The following is a 21,285-nucleotide window of genomic DNA, read 5'->3' on the forward strand; positions in this document are numbered from 1 at the left end:
CACAAACACCCCCCAGCTATGACTGGTTGGTGTGTGCAGCAGCCAGGTTAGAGGCCTCAGGAGGAGGGATTCCTGGATCAAGTGGTTGGAAAATTGATTTGATGGGAAATGTAAGTGAAACCAAAGCCATGATACAGGCTAACTGTGCAAGAAAAGGTAGGTGATAAATGTGAGGTGAACAACTGTTTGTACATTGATACGCAATGTAATCATAGATCTCTGTTGGGCCCTGAAATGAACTGTTTACTGAAGCTGCTGCTGCTAAGTCACTTCAGTTGTGTCCGACTCTGTGTGACCCCATAGATGGCAGCCCACCAGGCTCCCCCGTCCCTGGGATTCTCCAGGCAAGAACACTGGAGTGGGTTGCCATTTCCTTCTCCAATGCGTGAAAGTGAAGTCGCTCAGTCAAGTCCGACTCTTAGCGACCCCATGGACTGCAACCTACCAGGCTCTTCTGCAGAACCACATAAACCAGATTTCCCTTAAATAGGCACCTGTGTGGTAATATCAGCAAGAAAAACAAGGAATGGGCCTATCTGAACACTGATTGACCTTACGTATAAAAGGAAAAAACCAGGTGTATAAAATGTTTTCCATGAGAAACCAGGAAACTAGTTTGACAGTGGTCGATAACACGTCCCCACAGCTCTGAGGTGCCTGTTCACTCGCCCACACCATCCCCAGCCCTTCTCTACTGGCTGCTGTTTTAAAGTTTGCCCTTCCTTCCCCAAATTTGGATTTTTTATTACAGATCTAAAGCTCTTAAAATTTTATACTGATTAAATCACTACTGCAGTATTTGATTAAAAAAAATAAATAGGGACCTATGAACTTAATATGGTGCCAGGACAAATATAATGTTGAGCAGCTTTGACAATACAAAGGCAAGGTTAACTGGTAGATGGGAGATTTGATGATGGTGTTCAGTAGCTAAGTCGTGTCTGACTCTTTTGTGACCCTGGGTACTGTAGCCCACCAGGCTCCTCTGTCCATGGGATTTCCCAGGCAAGAACATTGGAGTGGGTTGCCATTTCCTTCTCCAGGGCATCTTCCCGACCCAGGAGTCAAACCTGCATCTCCTGCATTGGCAGGCAGATTTTGCCACTAAGTCACCACAAAAGTCCTTGTGAGGAAAGATGAGAGGTGACAAAATGGGGTAAAGTTAGAGGAAACCAGTAGGAAAACTAAACATGGATACAGCTCCTGCAGTGGTGGTGACAATGATAGTCAATGCCCCAAACTGGTAATCAAAAGATAAAACCACATAAACACATTTAGAGATAGCTATTAATAAATATCGAAAGTCATCCCAAAGGCTGCCTCTGGTTGGAGGAAGAGGTGGAGCCCAAGACTGCTGTTTTTCTCAAGTCCTTGATTGCTGTTGAGTCAGCTGTTAGGCTTCAGGCAAATGACTTAATACTCGAATTTCAGGCTCTTGGTTTATAATACGGGAAGGTGATAGTATCTACACTTAATAGGATTATTATCACGGTTAAGTAATGAGTAACTTTGAAATGTTTAGGATCTTGGGAGGAAGATTGCAAAACTGGAGGAGGAAGAAGCTACCCTGCCGGGCTTCTCGTCCAACCCTCCCTGCTCTGTTTCCTCTTTTGACCAGAGTCCCAGTGATTCGACCAGTCCGGTTCTCCAGGGCCCGGGCCGGGCCTGCCCTCTAGGAGTTAAGCTCTGGTCTTCACTGGCTGAGTCCCGGTCTCAACAACTGCGGATTGGCTCCGGGGCTGGACCTGTAGCCTGCACGTCAATAACCGCCGCTATCCAATCACAGGCGTGCAGGGGGGGGCCAACGGATCCGCTGGACCAACTGGAGCCGGCGCGGGGTCTGGGCGGCTGGACCACCGTTGGAACCAGAGCTTAGTGTAGGTACTGCCAGGTCCCTTGGAGTCAGACTGAGGGGAGGATCGCGCGCTCCAGGGAGGGGAGCTCCTGGGAGATGAGGGTAGCGGCAGGAGCTCCCGAGGCCTCCTTGGGCCGCGGCGACAGCCCGCGATTCCCTCCTAACCTTCGCCATGGCACTGCCTATCCCCCTTCTTCCGCTTCCGGGCCCGCCTGACCCGCCATATTAGGTTCCGATCCCGGCCCGCCTCATTGGCCCGTAACCAGGCCGACTCCCAGCTCATTGGTCCATCCCTCTCACCGAAACCATCCAGACCCTGCCTCGGGGCTTCTCCGCCCAACTTAGGGCCCGCCTTCTCTAGGCTCCATCCTCATTCCCGGCCTCCTAAGCCGCGCCCCTAGCCCATATAAGGTTCTTAGGCCTAGTTGGGGCCCACATTTCCAGCTAGTAGGTTGCACTTACCCTGCATTGCCCCGCCCCTTTGCCCCAGACCCCGCCCATTTCACCCACAGCGCCTGCTGTCTTCTGTTCAGGCCAGACCCCAGTCTCCCTCTAGATCGGGCCCCCCTCACCCGATCACCCAGCCAACTCCGTCGTCCTACTAGACCCCCGCCCCTTAAGACTCGCCTAAGCCTTTCTAGATCCCTCCCACAGCCCGAGTCTTTAGCATCCCTTCTCCCCAAGGTTCCACCCCAACCACCTGAGTCTCGTCCTCGCAGCCTCCTCCCCCGCACCTCGAGCCTTGCTCCCTGCCACTGTCGCGCCCAGGTGTTTATCTAGCACTTGGTTGAGTTGTAAGCCATGGCAGTTTCGGTCTGAGCCGTCCGCCTCTTCTCTCGGTGCGTTCAGCAAAGCCCGACGACACGGAGGGGCTCCAAACCAAAGGCGGCGGGCTCGCCAGCCCAGATCCCGCCTCGCTGCTGCAGCCCGCACCCCTCGCCCATACCCCAGACGGCAACGCGGTAGTCCCGGGACGCGGAGCCATGCCCGAGCTGGTGGTGACGGCGCTACTGGCGCCCTCGCGCCTCACTCTGAAGCTGCTTCGTGCCTTTATGTGGAGCCTCGTGTTCTCGGCGGCGCTGGTGGCTGCAGCTGTCTATGGCTGCATTGCGCTCACACACGTGATGTGCCGGCCGCGACGCGGTTTTTTGGGGCGCCCCCGGCACACCCCACCGGTCTGCTTGAGCGACCCCACGCTGGGAGAGCACTGCTTCCTTATTCTCAGGGTGAGCATGACGGGGGTGCGGAAGGGGGCGCCGTCACCGGGCTTTCGAGGTTCAAGGATCCTGGAAGGCCGGCCCGTGTTGGATTGGTGCGGAGTGGCAAATGGTTGAATCCAAGTCTGAGTACGCATGTGACCTGGGAGAAGGGAGGTGTTCAAGCCCGGGGAAGAGGGGTTTCCCAGGTCTCAGACTGTGCCCTCCTCCAGAGCTCGGGCCTGCGCCTGCACTATGTCTCCGCTGGACGCGGCAAAGGGCCCCTCATGCTGTTTCTGCATGGCTTCCCTGAGAACTGGTATGTCGGAGGCCCAGGGTCCTGGGACGCACAGGACCGGATGCGCGAGGAAGGGGTGGGGTCGGGCGGGCGGGAGGGGTGGGGTGGGGCGGGAGGTGTGGAGCTTGGACCACTAGAGCACTGAGGAGACGGAGACAAGGGCTGGGTAGACTGGGAGCCCCTAAGGCAAAGTATATTGGGCCTAGACTGGAGGACAGGAGTCCAAACGGAGATAGATGGAGACAGAAGGCCCTGAAGGGATGGGACGAAGAAATATCCATGTTGAGGCTGTCCAGAATCCAGGGCGCAGCTGACCTGCTGTGGTTCCCCATCCTCCCTTCTGCGAAGTCCTGGGCAGGAAAGTGGGGGTCACCCCAGGGTCCCTGCTGGGCATCATGCAGAGGTGGCTGCCCTGGTACCCTGACTCAACCTCCCTCCCTGGCCCGCCTAACAGGTTCTCCTGGCGCTACCAGCTCCGGGAGTTTCAGAGCCGCTTCCACGTGGTGGCTGTGGACCTGCGGGGATACGGCCCCTCCGATGCGCCAAAGGATGTGGATTGTTACACCATAGACCTACTGATGGCAGATATCCAGGATGTCATTCTGGGCCTGGGTAGGGAGGTGCCCCCGTCCCAGCCCTGGCCCCCCTCACCCCTGCTTCACCTCTACCTGACATCTCACTTACACAGTTTCCTCTGACTTCCCCGCCAGGTTATTCCAAGTGTATCCTCGTGGCCCATGACTGGGGTGCACTCCTAGCCTGGAATTTCTCCATCTACTACCCATCCCTGGTGGAGCGAATGGTAGTGGTCAGTGCTGCCCCCATGTCAGTGTACCAAGGTGTGTCGGGGAGTCCTGGATGCTGGAGTGTGCTTGTGTGAAGGGGTGTATATGTCTGTGTCAGCACTTCTATGTCCATCCATCCTGGTCACCACTCCAGGGGCTGGGGGCACAACGGTAAACCTGGCTTCCTTCCCCCATGGTGCTGTCAATCTATAATCCATGACAGTACACCAAGGAGTAATCCACATTTTTGTGAGCACTTACAGGTTACAATTGCTTTTTTTCCCCCCAAGATCTACTATTTATTTATTTTATTTTTGGCTGTGATGGGTCATCGTTTCTGCACGTGGGCTTTCTCTAGTTGCCATGAGCAAGGACTGCTCTTTGTTGTGGTGCATAGGCTCCCCATTGTGGTGGCTTTTCTTGTTGCAGAGCATGGGTTCTAGGTGTGTGGGCTTCAGTAGTTGTCACATGTGGGCGTCATGCAGAGGTGCTGCCCTGGTAGCACCTGGGAGTTGTGGCTCCCAGGCTCTGGAGCACAGGCTCAATAGCTGTGGTACACGGGCTTTGTTATTCCACAGCATGTGAGATCTTCCCAGACCAGGAATTGAACCCATGTCCCCCTGCATTGCAGGGTGCATTCTTAACCACTGGACCACCAGGAAAGGCCCTACAATTGCTTTGACAAGGAGCCTGCATAGAGTAACCTACACAAGCCTCCTGGGCTTATGAAAATGTTATTATCCCATGGTCCAGTTGGGGAAACAGAAGCAACTACAATAACATTTGAGATGTCATTTCTCTGGCCACCAAGTGTCCATCACATCACCTAATTTTAAATCCCAGAATTGTAGTCAGAGCTGTATTATCTCTCTTTCTTTTTTTGTTGTTTCTTATCTGTCTCCATCTCCAGCTTCCTGAGGGCAAGAGGGTTTTGTCTGTTCCATTCACTGCTATATCTCCAGAGTCTAGAACAGGGCCAGTAGGTGGTCAATAAATGTTAGCTGAATGAGGCAGGAGAAACGCATTCAGACATGGCAGGGGGAGCACGCCAGTGGCTCAGGGAGCTCCTGGGGACTGTGGAGGAAAGTGCCCCCATTCTGTGGGTACAGTGGCCACTTAGGAGAGAGACAAGCTTATTCCCTGGCCAAGAGAACCATTGAGTGTCCCCACAGGCTCAGGCAGGCAGCCATGGTATTCCTGAGTCTTGGCATATCTGTGTGCACGATCTGGGTGTGTGTCAAGTGCAGAGGTGTGGGGCCTGCAGAAACCCAGGCCTCACACCTGCCTCCCTCTCCCTACCCTAGACTACTCTTTGCACCACATCGGCCAGTTCTTCCGTTCCAACTACGTGTTCCTATTCCAGCTTCCCTGGCTGCCCGAGAAGCTGCTATCCATGTCTGACTTCCAGGTGCAGTAGGGTGAAGGCCCAGGGCTGGGTGGAAGGTCGTGGGCTGGGACTGAAGCCGGCGTCCTGTTGTTATGCCCAGATCCTGAAGACCACCCTCACCCACCGCAAGAGGGGCATTCCACAGTTGACCCCCAGTGAACTTGAAGCCTTCCTTTATGACTTCTCACAGCCTGGTGGCCTCACCGGGCCCCTCAACTACTATCGAAACATCTTCAGGTGAGGACCCAGGGCCTGACAGGCTCAGGAGAGTTGTGGGCATGGGGGTGGGGGTGGGGCAGCCATCCTTCTGCCTGTCTGTCTGTCTGTCTTGATCATAGGACCTTCCCCCTGGAGCCCCAGGAGCTGGCCACACCCACACTGCTGCTATGGGGGGAGAAGGACCCCTATTTTGAGCAAGGGCTGGTAGAGGCCATCAGCAGCCGTTTTGTGCCAGGCCGGCTCGAAGCCCACATCCTGCCAGGCATGGGGCACTGGATCCCCCAGACCAACCCTGTGGAAATGCACCAGTATATGTGGGCCTTCTTGCAAGATCTGCTGGACTGATGGCCCTAGCTCACTGGCTTGCATGCACCCAGGAGTTCTCATACTGGCTTGCATGGTCCCAGGTTGTATATATACGGATGGACTCTTGATGCACACGGATGGAATTCCTAGACTGCACACAAGTGCTTCTGTGGATACCCTCAGGCACACCACCCTCATATGCTCACATACAGGCAGGCATGTATGCACGTGTGAGCAAGCACTTTGACCCCTGGGAACCAGGTGTGCCTCTCTGGGGAGCTAGATACGAGTGTCCTACTTCTCCTTTCCATGAGGCCCCACCCATCTTGCCAAAGTCAAAGCCCAGAGCTGCGTTGACCATGAACTATGACCTTTCTGTCCCTGGCTTCCACCGCCAGTCTGGAGTCCTCAGCTAAATGCTGCTCTGTCCAATACAGTACTTGTAGCCACGTCTGGCTACTTCCATGTTAATGCAAGTTAATTAAAATTAAATAAAGATGAAAAATTTAGTTCCTCACTCACACAGGCAGGTGGAGGTCCTCCTCTCCAGCCAGGCCCTGGGTAAACTCCTATGATCTCCCTCCCGGTCATGACTCCTGGCCTTATGAGGTCAAATTCTCCCGCCCCAGCCTGGGAAAGATCCCTGGGATCTCTGTCTCAGATCTATGGGAAAACAGCTCTTGGCTCTGTTAGGATAAGTAAGATTGTGGACTCAGCACAGGAAGGGACCAGCTCCCTAAATAGCCATCTGGGGTGTCTGGCCTGCCTCCCCAGTTCCTGGACTCTTCTGCTCCAAATTAACCAGAATTTCTGCTGATTCTTCCTGGGGACTCTTGGCTCCAGCCTCCAAGTGAAGATCATACACATCAAAGGTGAACTATCCAGCCCCAAGCCGGTCACAGCATTAACTTTTATCTCCCTAGGCCTTGTCCTGGCCTCTGGGAACACTGTCAGGACTTGTAGCAGTGTGATGAATCAGTCTGAGGGTCTCAGAAATATTAATACCTTTCTCTTATCTCCAGGGGTTTCTCTGGTGGCTCAGATGGTAAAGAATCTGCCTGCAATGCAGGAGACCCGGATTTGATCCCTGGTTGGGGATGATCCCCTGGAGAAGGGCATGGCAACCCACTCCAGTGTTTTTACCTGGAGAATCTCCTGGACAGAGAGCCTAGTGGGTTACAGTCTATGGGGTCACAAAGACTTGGACATGACTGAGCGACTAACACTTTTTACTTTTTCACTTTTATCTCCGGGATGGGCCTGCCTAGCCAAAGCCTGCCTGCTGGTTATCCGCTCTGTCCTCCTTTGTCCCCTGCATAAAAATCCTTTCACTCATCATATGTGTCAGGAGCTGTTCTAGGCCCTGAGGATAGAGTGTATTCAAGGACACAGGCCCCCTTCTGGAGTTAACAGAGAAGAGGCAGAAAGAGCAACGTGGGTGTGTGACCAGTCCCAGGAAAGGTTTTCGTTTCAGGGAGTGGGAAGCAGTAACAGGAAGGTCAGAGGCTGGGGTATGCTTGGGCTACTGGAGTAGCAAACAGTGTGGAGATTAGTGCCTGCTAGGGTGGAGCGAGGGGGCAGGCTCGAGGAAGAGGCCACAGCCAGACCGCCAGGGGCTTCAAAGAGTTCGGATCTGATTCTCAAGGGGAGCCAGGGAGGGTTTTCAGCAGGGGAGGGACATGGTTTGCATTTTGAGAAGCTCCCTGTGGCGGCTGAACTTCTCACGCAAGAGTGAGAGCGAGGAGATAGGCCCAGAGCCGCGCACAGCCTCAGAACCAGATGGTCTGTTAGCCCCATCTGAGCCGGGACCCCCAGACCCCACCCATTCCACCTCCTCCCTCTACTCTTCCTCGCCGCAATCGAGGGGCCAGGAAGATGAACGAGAGGAAGAGGGAGCCCGGGACCTTAGTTAAGGTTTAGGTCGAGGAAGCCTGTGTGCAGGATGAAGACGGTGTGTCGCGGGGGCGGGGGGCGGGCAGGGTTGGCCGTGGGTCTGGTGACCGTTGCTAGGGTGACGGGGAAAGGGCTGATGGTTAACCGGAACGGGTAGAGGTTGTCTGGGTGACCAGAGGGGCCCAGGAGAAGGCTGACGGGAGGCCTGGAACAGTTGCCAGGGCGACGGGGGAGGGGGTCCGCAGACGGTTGTCAGGGTAACGAGAAGGCGCCGTCTTACGCCTCCGCGGCTGCTGGCGGGCGAAGGGCGGTGTGGTGGGCAGAGGGGAGAGGCGATCGGGTTGATTGGGCAGAGTCCTGGCAAGTGAGCCAATAGCAACTAGAGGCTTGGCCAAAACCCGCCTCTCTCAGCCTGAGCCAATCCGGGAGCGTCTTTCTTAGAGCTGAGGAGGAGCCGACACCCGGAGGTTTTGGACTCTGACTGAGGCCCCTCCCAGACACCGAGTCACCCTCTTCCTGCTCCGGACTCCCGTCTCCAGATCACCTTCCATCGTTTACTCACTTATCATTCACTCATTCATTCGCTCACCCACTCGTGTACATGTCGTTGCTGCTGCTGCTCCTAAGTCACTTAAGTCGTGTCCGACTCTGTGTGACCCCATAGATGGCAGCCCACCAGGCTCCCCCATCCCTGGGATTCTCCAGGCAAGAACACTGGAGTGTGTTGCCATTTCCTTCTCCAATGCATGAAAGTGAAAAGTGAAAGTGAAGTCGCTCAGTCGTGTCCGACTCTTAGCGACCCTATGGACTGCAGCCCACCAGGCTCCTCCGTCCATGGGATTTGCCAGGCAAGAGTACTAGAGTGGGGTGCCATTGCCTTCTCCAACATGTCCTTGCTACCAACTGTAATACGTGGTCCTGCACCAGTGGACGGACAGGGGAGATACAGCCGGGCAGACTCTCCCAGCCCTATGTGGTCAGACCCCAGTGGAATGAGGGACTAGGGGCGAGGGGATGGGATGGGCACCTACCTGGAGGAGGCGGCCTTAGAGCTGAATCCTGCTGGAATGTGCTCCAGTCCACAGAAACCTCCCGTGCACAAGTCATTTAGCATTTCTGTGGGACTGGGAGGAAGGTTTGGGATGGGAAGACGTGGGAATGCAAAATGATTCCAACACGAGGCCAGGAGCCACATCTCCAGTACGACCAGGGCCACAGGGAAGGGTCCCAGACAGATCTGCATGTCTGGAATATTACTTGGGAGCTGGTAAGGGGGCAGGACCAGAGGGGGAAGACTGAAGGTGGGGAGGCCTGGAAGGAGAATGGGTGTGGTCCAGGCAATAGAGGATGAAGTCCAGGCACTCGAAGGAGGAGTAGAATCCCAGAGAAGACCAGAAGCACGTTTGCGGCATATTCAACCTGAGGGAGCGGGACCCCTGAGGCAGGAACCTGGAAGCATCTAATAGGTTAAAGATAAAGATAATCCCTGGGCTTATCCTTAAAGATAATGGGCTTCCCTGGTGGCTCAGAAGTTAAAGCATCTGCCTGCAATGTGGGAGACCTGGGTTCGATCCCTGGGTCGGGAAGATCCCCTGGAGAAGGGAATGGCAACCCACTCCAGTATTCTTGCCTGGAGAATCCCATGGGCGGAGGAGCCTGGTGGGCTACAGTCCACGGGGTTGCAAAGAGTTGGACATGACTGCGCAACATAACTCACTCAAAGATAATCCAGCAAGCATCCATGTTTGGTGAGGCAAAAGGGCACTGAAGCTGGGAGAGAGAATGAAGCCTCCCCAGAACAGAGTGGAGAACAAACAAGACTTGGGAGCCCCCAGCATCTAAGAGACAGGCAAAGGAGGAGGGGTTAGGGTTAGGCAGCAGAGGAAGTAGGCAAGGGTGATGCCCCAGAAATGGTGGGGGAGGAGGTCAAGGAAGAGAGGCATGCACAGCCCATGGTATCAAAAGCTACTGAGAGATTTGGAGGATTGAGCCATGCAGATTGTGAGGGAGGAAACCTGAGAATTCAGGCTGAGGACAGTAGACTTGGATGCTCTGAATGCAGTTAAGTGGAGATGGGAGGGAAGAGTGGGGACCCCAGTCGGGAGCCTGGAGGGAACAACTGACATTCAAATGGAGCAATTTGAGACAGATTTGCTATAGGGACCATATACAGTGGGCAGGGTTTGAGGAAACCAACAGGGGTTAGTGCAGCAAACCCCAGTGAGCACCCCTGAAGAGGCATGACCACTTCCGGATCCCCCTGCCTAGGAAGGGGGAAGGAAGGATGTTAGCAGAGCCCAGAGAGAGGTTTGTTGTTTCAGTGTTGTTTGTCGTTCAGTCGCTAAGTTGTGTCTGACTATTTGCGACCCCATGGACTGAAGCACATCTGGCTCTCTGTTCTTCACTATCTCCTGGTGTTTGCTCAGATTCATGTCCATTGAGTTGGTGATGCTATCTAACCATCTCACCCTCTGTTGCCCCCTTGTTTCCCAGGGGACAGGGTCTTTCCCAGCATCAGGGTCTTTTCCAGTGAGTCAGCTTTTCACATCAGGTGGCCAAAGTATTGGAGATTCAGCTTCAGCATCAGTCCTTCCAATGAATATTCAGGATTGATTTCCTTTAGGACTGACTGGTTTGATCTCCTTGCTGTCCAAGGGACTCTCAAGAGTCTTCTCCACACCACAGTTGAAAAGCATCAATTCTTCAGCACTTAGCCGTGCTTATGGACCAACTCTCACATCCATACACGACTACTGGAAAAACCATAGCTTTGACTATACAGACTTTTGTTGGCCAAATGATTTCTCTGCTCTTTAATACCCTGTGGATTGTATGGACAGGACCTTTGGTCCAGTGATACAGTCAGCTGAAGTGGTGACCCTACCAGGAAAGATACAAGTGAATTAATATCCTGTTTTCTCCTCCTCCCTCCCCCTAACCCCTGCCCCACCTCTTCATCCTCTGCCAGTGCCTCCTATTGGCCAAACCCACTTGGAAGCCAGAGGACAAGGATGTCCATTGATACAGTCTGTAGAGGTCAGCCTCTTGGGGCGTAGAGCAGAATGGAGAAGGGGAAGAATGGAGCAAGCAGTGGGGAGAGATGCAGGGGAGAGAGATGAGCTCAGGGAAGGGGTGTGCATGTGAAATGAGCGTTTGCTGCAGGTTTCACTTTATCATAGAATCCCTGGTGGCTCAGATGGTAAAGAATCCGCCTTCGATGATGAGACTCGGGAGATGCGAGTTTGATCCCCTGGAGTAGGAAATGGCAACCCCCTCTAGTATCCTTGCCTGGAGAATCCCATGGACAAAAGAGCCTGGCGGGCTACAGTCCATAGGGTCTCAAGGATTCGGGTACGACTGAGCAACTAACACTTCACTTTGTCACAGAAGAGACCTCAGCCTATGGCCAAAGAAAGAGGTAATGAAAAGCCAAGGTGGGGGGAATGCTCCCCTTCTCTGAAGCAAGAGGAAAAGTGCATGGGTGGGGGACAAGTGCCACACCTGCAGGGGAGAAGGAAGACAAGTTTCAGGAGCTGGGGCGGCAAGGAAGTAATAAAGGGTGTCAGAGTGTTTGGGGCTTCCCAGGTGATGCTAGTCATAAAGAACCTGCTTGTCAATGTAGGAGACATAATAGACACGGGTTTGATCCCTGGGCGGGGAAGATCTCCCGGAGGAGGGCATGGCAACCCACTCCAGTATTCTTTGCCTGGAGAATCCCATGAACAGAGGAGCCTGGCAGGCTACAATCCCTAGGGTCGCACAAAGTCTTACATGACTGAAGCAACTTAAAAAATGCACGCACGCACACACACAGAGTGTCTTAGTTCAGAGGTGAGCTGGAAGAGATGGGGTCCTGGGTGAGGCCCTGGGCAAGGAAGGTTGGAGTGGTCTGACCACACAGCCTGTGAGGCCAAGACATCCATTGGGATGTCCTACCCAGTGGAGGGTCTTAAGGCAGGGAAACCACTGCCTGCCCATCCCCCACCAAGGGTGGGAGTATGGCTTCCCTTCTTCCCCTGCCCAGAGCTGTTGAGCCAGTAGGTGCTTGATGGAAGTGAGTTCCTTTCTTTTCACTCCCCTTTCTTCCACTTTAAGCCTTCCCACCCACTCCTCCTTCAGGAGGCCCTATCAGCCCCCCTCTGACTGAGCCCTGGTCTAACTGAGGCCAGACATGTCCATGTCCAGATAGGGACTGGTTTCGAGCAGGTTCAAGTCCCAGCACCTGGGTCCTGCTGTTCCTCTGACACGTGCTGGGTATATTCATTCATTCATTCAGGTGACCGTTATTTCACCTACTGTGTGTCAGGCTCTATACTAGACATCAGGGATTCAGCAGTGAGCAAGCCAGAGGCCCACAGAGCTCAGAATGCTATGGGAGCCAGGTAGGATCACAGGGAAGGGTCAGAGTGGAACTGAGAGAGGCCATGGGAGCCAGCAGAGCCCATGGGAAACTGCAAGGAAGGATCCCTGGGAGAAGAAATAGCAGTGTTGGAACTTCCCTGGTGATCCAGTGCTTAAAGACTCCACGCTCCCAATGCAGGGGGCCCGGATTCAATCCCTGGTCAGGGAACTAGATCCATCATGACGCAACTGAAGATCCCACACGCAGAAATGAAGATGCCACCTGACGCAACCAAGACCCAGCACAGCCAAATAAAAAAATTTAAAAAAAAAAGGAAATGGTGGTGTTATTGTTTCCAACCTTTTTTTTTTCTTCTTTTTTTTTTTCGTTTCCAACCTTGATCAGGTCAGCTTCCCTCGGCCTAACCCCTCCAGTGGTGTCCACTGTGCTTTTCATTTAAACCCAGATCTTTGGCCCCTTGGAACTCGGCCCCCATCAGTTTCCCTGAGCACCTACCCCTTGCTCACTCTGCACCCAGCACCCTGGCCTCCTTGCTGTTCCTCTTAGCCACCCACCCCTCTCTCCTCTGGGCCTTTGCACTTTCTTTTCCTTCCACCTGGAACATGCTACCAGACTGTTTGCCTCTCTGGCTTACAGCTTACAGTCTGAAAAGCTCCTCCTTTCAGATCACAGTTCTTTTAGCTCAAACCAGTCTATCCTAAAGGAAATCAACCCTGAATAGTCATTGGAAGGACTAATACTGGAGCTGAAGCTCCAGTACTTAGGCCACGTGATGTGAAAAGCCGACTCATTGGAAAAGACCCTGATGCTGGGAAAGATTGAGGGCAGGAGGAGAAGGGGGTGACAGAGGATGAGACGGTTGGATGGAATCACCAACTCAATGAGTTTGAGCAAACTCCAGGAGATGGTGAAAGACAGGGAAGCCTGGCATGCTGCAGTCCATGGGGTTGCAGAGTCGGATACGACTGAGCAACTGAACATAACATAAATATATTTATTCATTTATTTTTTTGGCCTCACTGCAACACATGGGATCTTATTTGCCCGACCAGGGATGGAATCCGCACCCCCTGCAGTGGAAGCACAGTGTTTCTACCACTGGACCTCCAGGGAAGTCCCTAAATATTTTTATTTATTTATTTATTTGGCTGTCTTAGTTGCGGTACATAGGATCTTCGATCTTCATCGTGGCATTCGAACTCTTAGTTGTGGCATGCAAACTCCTTAGCTGTGGCATGTGGGATCTATTCATAGTTCCCTGATCAGGGATGGAATCCAGGCCCCCTGCATTGGGAGCTTGGGGTGTTAGCCACTGGACCACAAGAGAAGTCCCATGTCTTAGTTCTAATGTTCCCTTGTTAGCAACTCCCATCTCCATCACCTACACTGAAATCTCTTCACCTCTCATGTCCCATTCTAGGCTTCTTATTTGTTTACCTCCTTGTTTCTTATCTGTCTCCCCTATCAGGGCAGGAACCTGCTCGGTCTTCATCACCTCTACCTGTAATAGGGTCAGGCATGAAGTAGTTGCTCAGTGTGTGTTTGTCAAATGACTGAACGAAGGTGAGGAGAGCTGGAGGGCCAGAGTGAGCTGTCAGGTGACAGGAGTCTCCCAAGTTGGAGTAAGGTGTTCCAGGCAGTGGGTACAGCCATTGTGAAAACTGGAAAGGCTGAGGGCTTCCCTGGTGGCTCCATGGTAAAGAATCCACCAGCTAATACAACGGAGATGGGTTCAATCCCTGGTACCAAAAGATCTCATGTGCCACTGGGCAACTAAGCCTGTGCACCACAACTGCAGAGCCTGTGCTCTGGAGCCCGGGAGCCACGACTGCTAAGCACACGGACCACGACAACTGAAGCCCGAGTGCCCTAGAGCGTGTGCTCCGCAACAAGAGAAGCCACTGCAATGAGAAGCCAGCACGTTGCAACTAGAGAAAACCCTGCACAGCAGCCAAGGCCCCAGCACACAGCCAGAAAAAAAGCTAGGACTGGGAAACAGGGAAGAGAAACTGGTGAGGAAGATGTCGTTCTGGGCAATGGGAAGCCATGAAGGGTTTGAGCATGAGAGGGCTCCAGGGAGGCAGTGGTCAGGATCGCTGGCTGGGTCTGCAGCCCACAACCCCTGGGGTCCATCCCTTCCCCCCATTGCCCAGGCCCCATAACCCAGCGGCCCTCACTCCTGCTGGTTCTTGTTAGGCTCCCACAGCCTGGGTGTAAGGGCCTAGCCCCAGTTTTCATATGCAGAGGACAGGACTGTGGTCCCAAGAGGATAAGCGAAGGGCACATTCTCAGGTTCCCAGTCAGCGGGCCGGGGCCCAGCAGCTGTGTCTTGGCCTGGCCCCAGGTCCTGCATCCCTGGGGACTGAGCTCATTGAGGAGAAATGCAGTCCCTGGCCAAGGCAACCAGCAGGGGCAAGGGAGACGGCTCAAACCCACCCCTACCCCCACCATGTTGGGAACTGGGTGTCTGCCTGCTGCAAAGCCATGGGAATAATTGCTCTGACTGTCCTGACCCCCAGGGATCTAGACACCTTGGGCTATTCCTGCCACTGTGACTGGAGGGCAGAGGAAAACCGGAGCGGGGACCCTCACTTTCTGCCTTGCTGAGTTGGTGTCCTCAGAATTTGGGGGCTTCAGAAAGGGACTGACAGGGCTTCCCTGGTGGCTCAGTGCTTAAGAATCCTGTTTGCAACGCAGGGGACGCTGGTTCGATCCATGGTCCGGAAAGATCCCACGTGCCGCGGGGCAGCTAAGCTTGTGCACCACCGCGACTGAGCCTGAGCTCTAGAGTCCATGAGCCGCAATTACTGAGCCTGTGTGCTGAAACTACTGAAGCCTGCACGCTGTAAAGCCCGTGCTCCACAGCGAGAGACGCCACCACAATGAGAAGTCTGAGCACCGCAACTAGAGAAAGCCTGCATGCAGCAATGAAGACCCAGGGCGGCCAAAAAGAAAGTAAATAAATAATTGGAAGGGAAAAAGAGAAGGATGCACAGTAGGGGCTCTGTAAACGTATCTTCTTTTTGTCCTCACTCCCCTTGTGCTATACTCAGCCTGTTTTTTCATCATTACTGCTTCCTCTCTGTCTCTGTCTGCCACAGGCCAGGGATCATTGGGTCAACAGAGTAGGAGACTTTGGACTTCCTGCCTAGCAAAATGTGTGTCCAGGTTCTTGGTTGCTCCTTGTGATGGGGAGCTCAGCACCCATTAGGGCATCTATTGCAGCAGAAAATCCTTTCTCAGGGGGGTCAGGGGAGGCACTGAAGTCTCTACCTTTGTCCCCTGGGCCACTTGACCCTTTTCAGGACCCCCAGATACCTAGAAGTTACTGAGGAGAGTCGTCTGGGCCCCCAGTGGTGGCTCCTTTGGACTGAGCATGCCAACTCCTTCAGCCAGTTCCCTCCCACGTTACCCCCTCAGTGCCCACCTCATGTTGTGTGATGTCTGGCCACTGGTGAGCCCCCATTATAGAAGAGGGGATAAAGGCAGGATACAGACACTCCCAGCCCCTTGTGGACAAGCCAAGTGGTAGGGTGAAAGTATGCTAGGAAAGCCAGGGGTGGGGAGCAGAGAGGACTTCCTGGAGCTGAAATCTTAAAGAATAGGAATTTACCGGGTACAGGAATGGAGGTGAATAGGCATGCTAGAAGGAGGGACCAGCACGCGCAAAGCCACGACATGTGCAGGAAATAGTACAGCATTCCCTATAGCTAGAAGGAAATGCATTTTAAAATTTTTATTTATTTATGTACTTTGGCTGCACCGTGCAGCTTGTAGGATCTCAGTTCCCTAACCAGGGACTGAACCCAGGGCCGCAGAAGTGAAAGCCTGGAATCCTTCGCCCTAGGCCACCAGGGAACTCCCAGGAAATACATTTATTTATCTTTATTTTTGGCTGTGCTGGGTCTTCATCACTGTGCACTGGCTTCCTCTGGTTGCAGCGAGAGGGGACTACTCTTCATCATGATGCACAGACTTCTTCTTGTGGTGGCTTCTCTTGTTGCATTGCATAGGCTCTAGAGCCAGCAGGCTTTGGTAGTTGCGGCACATGGGCTCAGTTGCCCTGTGGCATGTAGAATCTTCCGGGACCAGAGATCAAACTGTGTCCCCTGAATTGCAAGGCAGATTCTTAACCACTGGACCACCAGGGAAGCCCCAGGAAATGCATTTTTAAAAAGAACACATCTACTATGAGTTCCTGCTTGGGGAGGAAGCAAAAGGGTCCTTCTAACTAGCTGGATGTCCCAGGCAGAAAGAAGAACCTGAGCAAAGGCTGTGAGAGTGCAGAGCCTACTGGGTGACTCAGTGTGATGATGAAGGGAACAGGAGGGGCTGGGGAGTGTCTGAAGGCTCTGAAAGCAGGGCTGAGGGGCTTGGATTTCCTCCCGGGGTGATGGGTATGAGAAGGACTTAAGCTGTGCCTTCCCTCATCCCCATGGGCCTGTTGACTCAGCACACTCACAGTGAGTCAGCTGTGCCCCTTCTGATTATGCAACTTTTGTCTTTTTCTCTTCCCAGTCCCCACCCCAACCCCACCCCACCCCTCCCTCTCATTCCATGTGGCCCGGAGTTACTGGGTTCAAATCTCAGCTCTTCCTCTAGAAAGCCTCCAGCAAATCATCATAAGATGGGCAGAGACCCACCCCCATGAGGGTTGACCCCGTAAGATGGGTGAATAGCTCCCCTCCCAGATGGAGGTTGCACTTATAAGCTGAGAGGCTGGGACACCCTCAGTTCCTGTCCCCTGGTGCTTGACTCTCTGCCACCCTCAGCAGGGCTGGAGATCATCTCCTGTGTTGGGCCCTGGTCAATTGCTCAACTTTCACCCTTGGCTTTTCATTCTTCTTTCTCTCTAATGGTACTTCTCTGCCTCTACCACCTCTTCCTCTTCCAGTGTTTTAATATCATCCAAGGGGACTTCCACAGTGGTACAGTGGATAGGAATCCACCTGCCAAGGCAGGGGACTCACATTCGATCCCTGGTCTGGGAAAATTCCACATGCCATGGAGCAACTAAGCCCAAGAGCTGCAACTACTGAGCCCATGTGCTGCAATTACTGAAGCTCACCCACCTAGAGCCCATGCTCTGCAACAAGAGAAGCCACCAACAGGAGAAGCCCGCGCACGGCAACGAAGAGAAGCCCCTGCTTGCTCCAACAAGAGAGAGCCTTCACGCAGTAATGAAAACTCAGTGCAGCCAAAAATAAATAACTATGAAAATCATCCCAGGTAAACAGAGGAATGGATCAGTAAAATGTGGTGTAGCCAATCAATGGAATGTCGTGCCTGCGTGCTAAGTCGCTTCAGTCGTGTCCGACTCTTTGCAACCCTTTGGACCGTAGACCAAGAGGCTCCTCTGTCCCTGGGAGTCTCCAGGCAAGAATTCTGGAGTGGGCTGCCATTCCCTTCTCCAGGGGATCTTCCCAACCCAGGGATGGAAGCTGCATTTTTTATATCTCCAATGGAATGTTGCTGCTAAGTCACTTCAGTCGTGTCCGACTCTGTGCAACCCCATAGACTGCAGCCCATTAGGCTCCTCTGTCCCTGGGATTCTCCAGGCAAGAACGCTGGAGTGGGTTGCCATTCCCCCCTCCAATGCATGAAAGTAAAAAGTGAAAGTGAAGTCGCTCAGTCGTGTCCGACTCTTAGCGACTCCATGGACTGCAGCCCACCAGGCTCCTCCATCCATAGGATTTTCCAGGCAAGAATACTGGAGTGGGGTGCCATTGCCTTCTTCAATGGGATGTTACTCAGCCATAAAAAGGAATGAAGAACTGACACATGCTACAAAATGGATGAACCTCTAAAATATTATACCCAGTGAAAAAAGTCAGACATAAAAGACCACATGCTGTATGATTCCATAGATGTGAAACATTCAGAACAAGGTATATCCATGGAGACAGAAACACATTAATGGCTGCCAGGGACAGATGAAGAGTGACTGCTGACGGGGACAACATTTTCTTTAGGGTTGATGAAAATGTGATGAGACTAGGTAGAGCTGGTGGTTGCACTAAATGCCACTGAACTGTACACTTTAAAATGGTAAGTAATTTTATGTAAGGGAATTTTATCTCAATTAAAAACAAAATCATCAGAGGCAATCACCAATAAATGCTCCAAACAGTGGTGATAGTTTGACAGGCATCGGGATAGTCACACAGTCTCAATATATCTCCCCACATGATATTGATATTTACTCATTACAAGAGGGGATGGGAAGAGAATGGTACATTTACAGTAGAGAAACTGGACCAGCTTCATTCAAGCGATCAAAATCTAACAAGACCAGTGTTGAGGACTCATATCAGGTGCCTCCTGATACAACCCATGGAAGAGTACCAGCATCACTTCTTTGGCAGTTCTTGCCAAAGATACAGAGCCTGAACCTGGTCACGAGGAAACTGCAGCCCAGTTCACTAAGGGATGTTCTGTGAAACAGATGACCTTGCCTATCCAAAAATATCAACATCATGACAAACAAAGAAAGGCTAAGGAACTGATACAGATTAAAGGACATGAAGAAACATAACAATTAAATGCAACACATGGTCAGAGATTAGATCCTGGACCAGCAAAGAAACATGCTACAGAGGATATAACTGGAGAAACCAAAAACTGTCCGTATGGAGAAAACTTGTGTGTTTGTATAAGAGGATGCCCTCGATCTTAGGAAACATTCAGTGATGATTTGGGGGGCAAAGGAACATCATAGCCACATCTTGCTTTCAAACACGTGTGCGTGCTAACTCGCTTCAGTTGTGTCTCACTCTTTGTGACCCCATGAACTGTAGCCCACCAGGCTCCTCTGTCCATGGGATTCTCCAGGCATGAAGACTGGAGTGGGTTGCTATGCCCTTGTCCAGGGGATCTTCCTGACCCAGGGATTGAAACTGCATCTCTTATGTCTCCTGCACTTAGAAGGTGGGTTCTTTACCACCCATCTGGGAAGCTCTGCTCTCAAATACATATATTATATAATATATTACATATAATTAAAAATTATATATAATTTCTTCAAAACTATGGTTTTTCCAGTAGTCATGTACAGATGTGAGAGTTGGACCATAAAGAAGGCTGAGCACTGAAGAACTGATACCTTCAAATTGGGGTGCTAGAGAAGATTCTTGAGAATCCCTTGGACAGCAAGGAGATCAAACCAGTTAATCCTAAAGGAAATCAACCCTGAATATTCATTGGAAGGGGATGCTGGGATGCTGAAGCTCCAATACTTTGGCCACCTGATGCGAAGAGCCAACTCTTTTTCAATACTTTGGAAAAGATCCTGATGCTGGGAAAGACTGAAGTTTGCAAAAAGAGAAAGGAGTGACAGCGGATGAGATGGTTGGATGGCATCACTGACTCAACGGACATTAGTTTGAGCAAACTCCAGGAGATAGTGAAGGACAGGGGAGCCTGTCATGCTGCAGTCCAGGGGGTTGCAAAGAGTCAAACATGACTTAGTGACTAAACAACAATAATTATAAAGTAAATTTGGCAAAGTGTGGGCCGAGTTGGTGAAGCTGGATAAAAGGCCTATGGAAATTGCATTTTAAATTATTTCTAAATGAAAATTTAAAATTGCTCAAAGAGCTCTGGGGTGCCCAGGTGACTGTCTCTCACCCTGGTGCCCCCGTGCTTAGCCCCAGTGCTCAGCTGCCTCATGGGTGAACCTCAGATTCCTGGGTTTCAGCACCTCACCCCCAACCCATTCCTCCTCACTACAGCCTCATCACCATGCTAAACACCTACAGGTCGGCCTGGTCTCTTTCTCCTTCTCCTCAGGGCCAGGGTGACCCCTGACCTGCCCACTCTCCCCTCCTTCCCTACTTGACTCGGCCCCCTCCTCTGTTTGCGAACCTGTCCCTCTCCTGAAATGTCTTTCTTTCAGTTCTGGGCTGAGCCCCCACTGAACCCTTCTCAGGGAAGCTCTCTCCTGGAGAGGGCAGGGGAGGTGTACTCCCAGCCGCTGAAACATCGCCAGACATAGAGCTTGAGCTTTATGTTGAATAAATGAGTGAATGAATAAGTGACCCCTTCCCCCAAGCAGAGCCCTCACCAGCTTCTCTGCTGTGTCCCTCCCTCTGGCCCAACCCTAAGTCCTCAGTGCTGGAGTCTGGTTTTTTCTTCCCCAGAGTGGGGGCTTCTCTAGGCTGGTCTTGGGGCCTTTCCGGAGTACCCGTTCTTGCCACAGGGACAGAGCTCACTGCAGGGTGGTTGTTTTTCAGCATGACTGATTTTGGAAAAGGCAGTTGGATGAAACTGAGCAAGATTGGCTGAGCAGCAAAGCTGTGTAGGCTATGGGGTGGGGTGGACCTTTGGATATTGAGGAGGAAGGGGTTACTTTCAGGAAGCGCTGAGAGTAAGAAGGGGTGTGGGTATTTGGTAGCACACTTGAGACGCCTAGACTTTGTCCGAGGTCCGAGGCTGCAAAAATCGCCCAAGGCTCTTGGTCTGAGAGGGCCTGAGTTTAGAGTTGTGAATATTTCAGATTTTAAGTCCCCGAGGAAGCTCTGTGCACGCCTCTGCATTTGTGCATCCTGGCTGTGTATTCAGGAGCCTTGCAGGACGTGCCTGGTTTCAGTTTCGGGGTGTCGGGGCGGGGGGGGGGAGTGGAGGGGAGTGTCTGTTTGTGCCCGGCTCCGTGTGTATTTCGGGCTCTGGATGTGTTTTGGGGAGCAGGGAGATGTTCAGGAAGTTGGGTGTGTCTGACACCTTGGGTTGGGCCCGCTGGCCTGAGTTTCCGAGAAGGTCTTCGGGTCCCAGGCTGTGTGGGTGGAGGGTGGGCAGGGACCCCAGGAGGCCGGGCCGGGGGCGGGGGAGTTCTGGGCCGGCCCTGGGGCGGGGCGAGCCGCCCAGGGTTGGGGGCGGGGCGGCCCGGCCGTCTCACTTCAGCGAAGTTGGCTGCGCGGAGGCTGGCCCCGGACGCGCCCGGAGCCCAAGGAAGGAGGGAGAAGGGAGGAGAGAGGTGGGAGGAGGG

The 21,285-nt window shown here is 52.8% G+C and overlaps 1 protein-coding gene across 6 annotated transcripts; it reads left to right on the plus strand.

The window, feature by feature from the left end:
- The first annotated feature begins 994 nt into the window (after positions 1-994).
- EPHX3 (epoxide hydrolase 3) lies at positions 995-15,536 on the plus strand. 6 transcript variants are annotated; one of them, XM_061421802.1, is made up of 8 exons: positions 1,001-1,877; positions 2,705-3,081; positions 3,285-3,370; positions 3,804-3,961; positions 4,060-4,188; positions 5,439-5,542; positions 5,622-5,758; positions 7,069-7,381. In XM_061421802.1, exons 2-8 carry the CDS (start codon positions 2,839-2,841, stop codon positions 7,145-7,147), a joined length of 936 nt encoding a protein of 311 aa, XP_061277786.1. In that variant the 5' UTR covers positions 1,001-1,877; positions 2,705-2,838; the 3' UTR covers positions 7,148-7,381. The 6 variants fall into 6 exon arrangements, with proteins under 6 accessions (XP_061277785.1, XP_061277786.1, XP_061277788.1 ...); XM_061421800.1 differs by lacking the exon at positions 7,069-7,381 and adding an exon at positions 5,860-6,563 and having other exon boundaries at positions 1,374-1,877; positions 2,807-3,081; XM_061421799.1 differs by having other exon boundaries at positions 1,375-1,877; positions 5,860-7,381.
- Positions 15,537-21,285: the final 5,749 nt, after the last annotated feature.

This window comes from Bos javanicus, chromosome 7, assembly GCF_032452875.1.
Source record: "Bos javanicus breed banteng chromosome 7, ARS-OSU_banteng_1.0, whole genome shotgun sequence".
Lineage (NCBI taxonomy): Eukaryota > Metazoa > Chordata > Mammalia > Artiodactyla > Bovidae > Bos > Bos javanicus.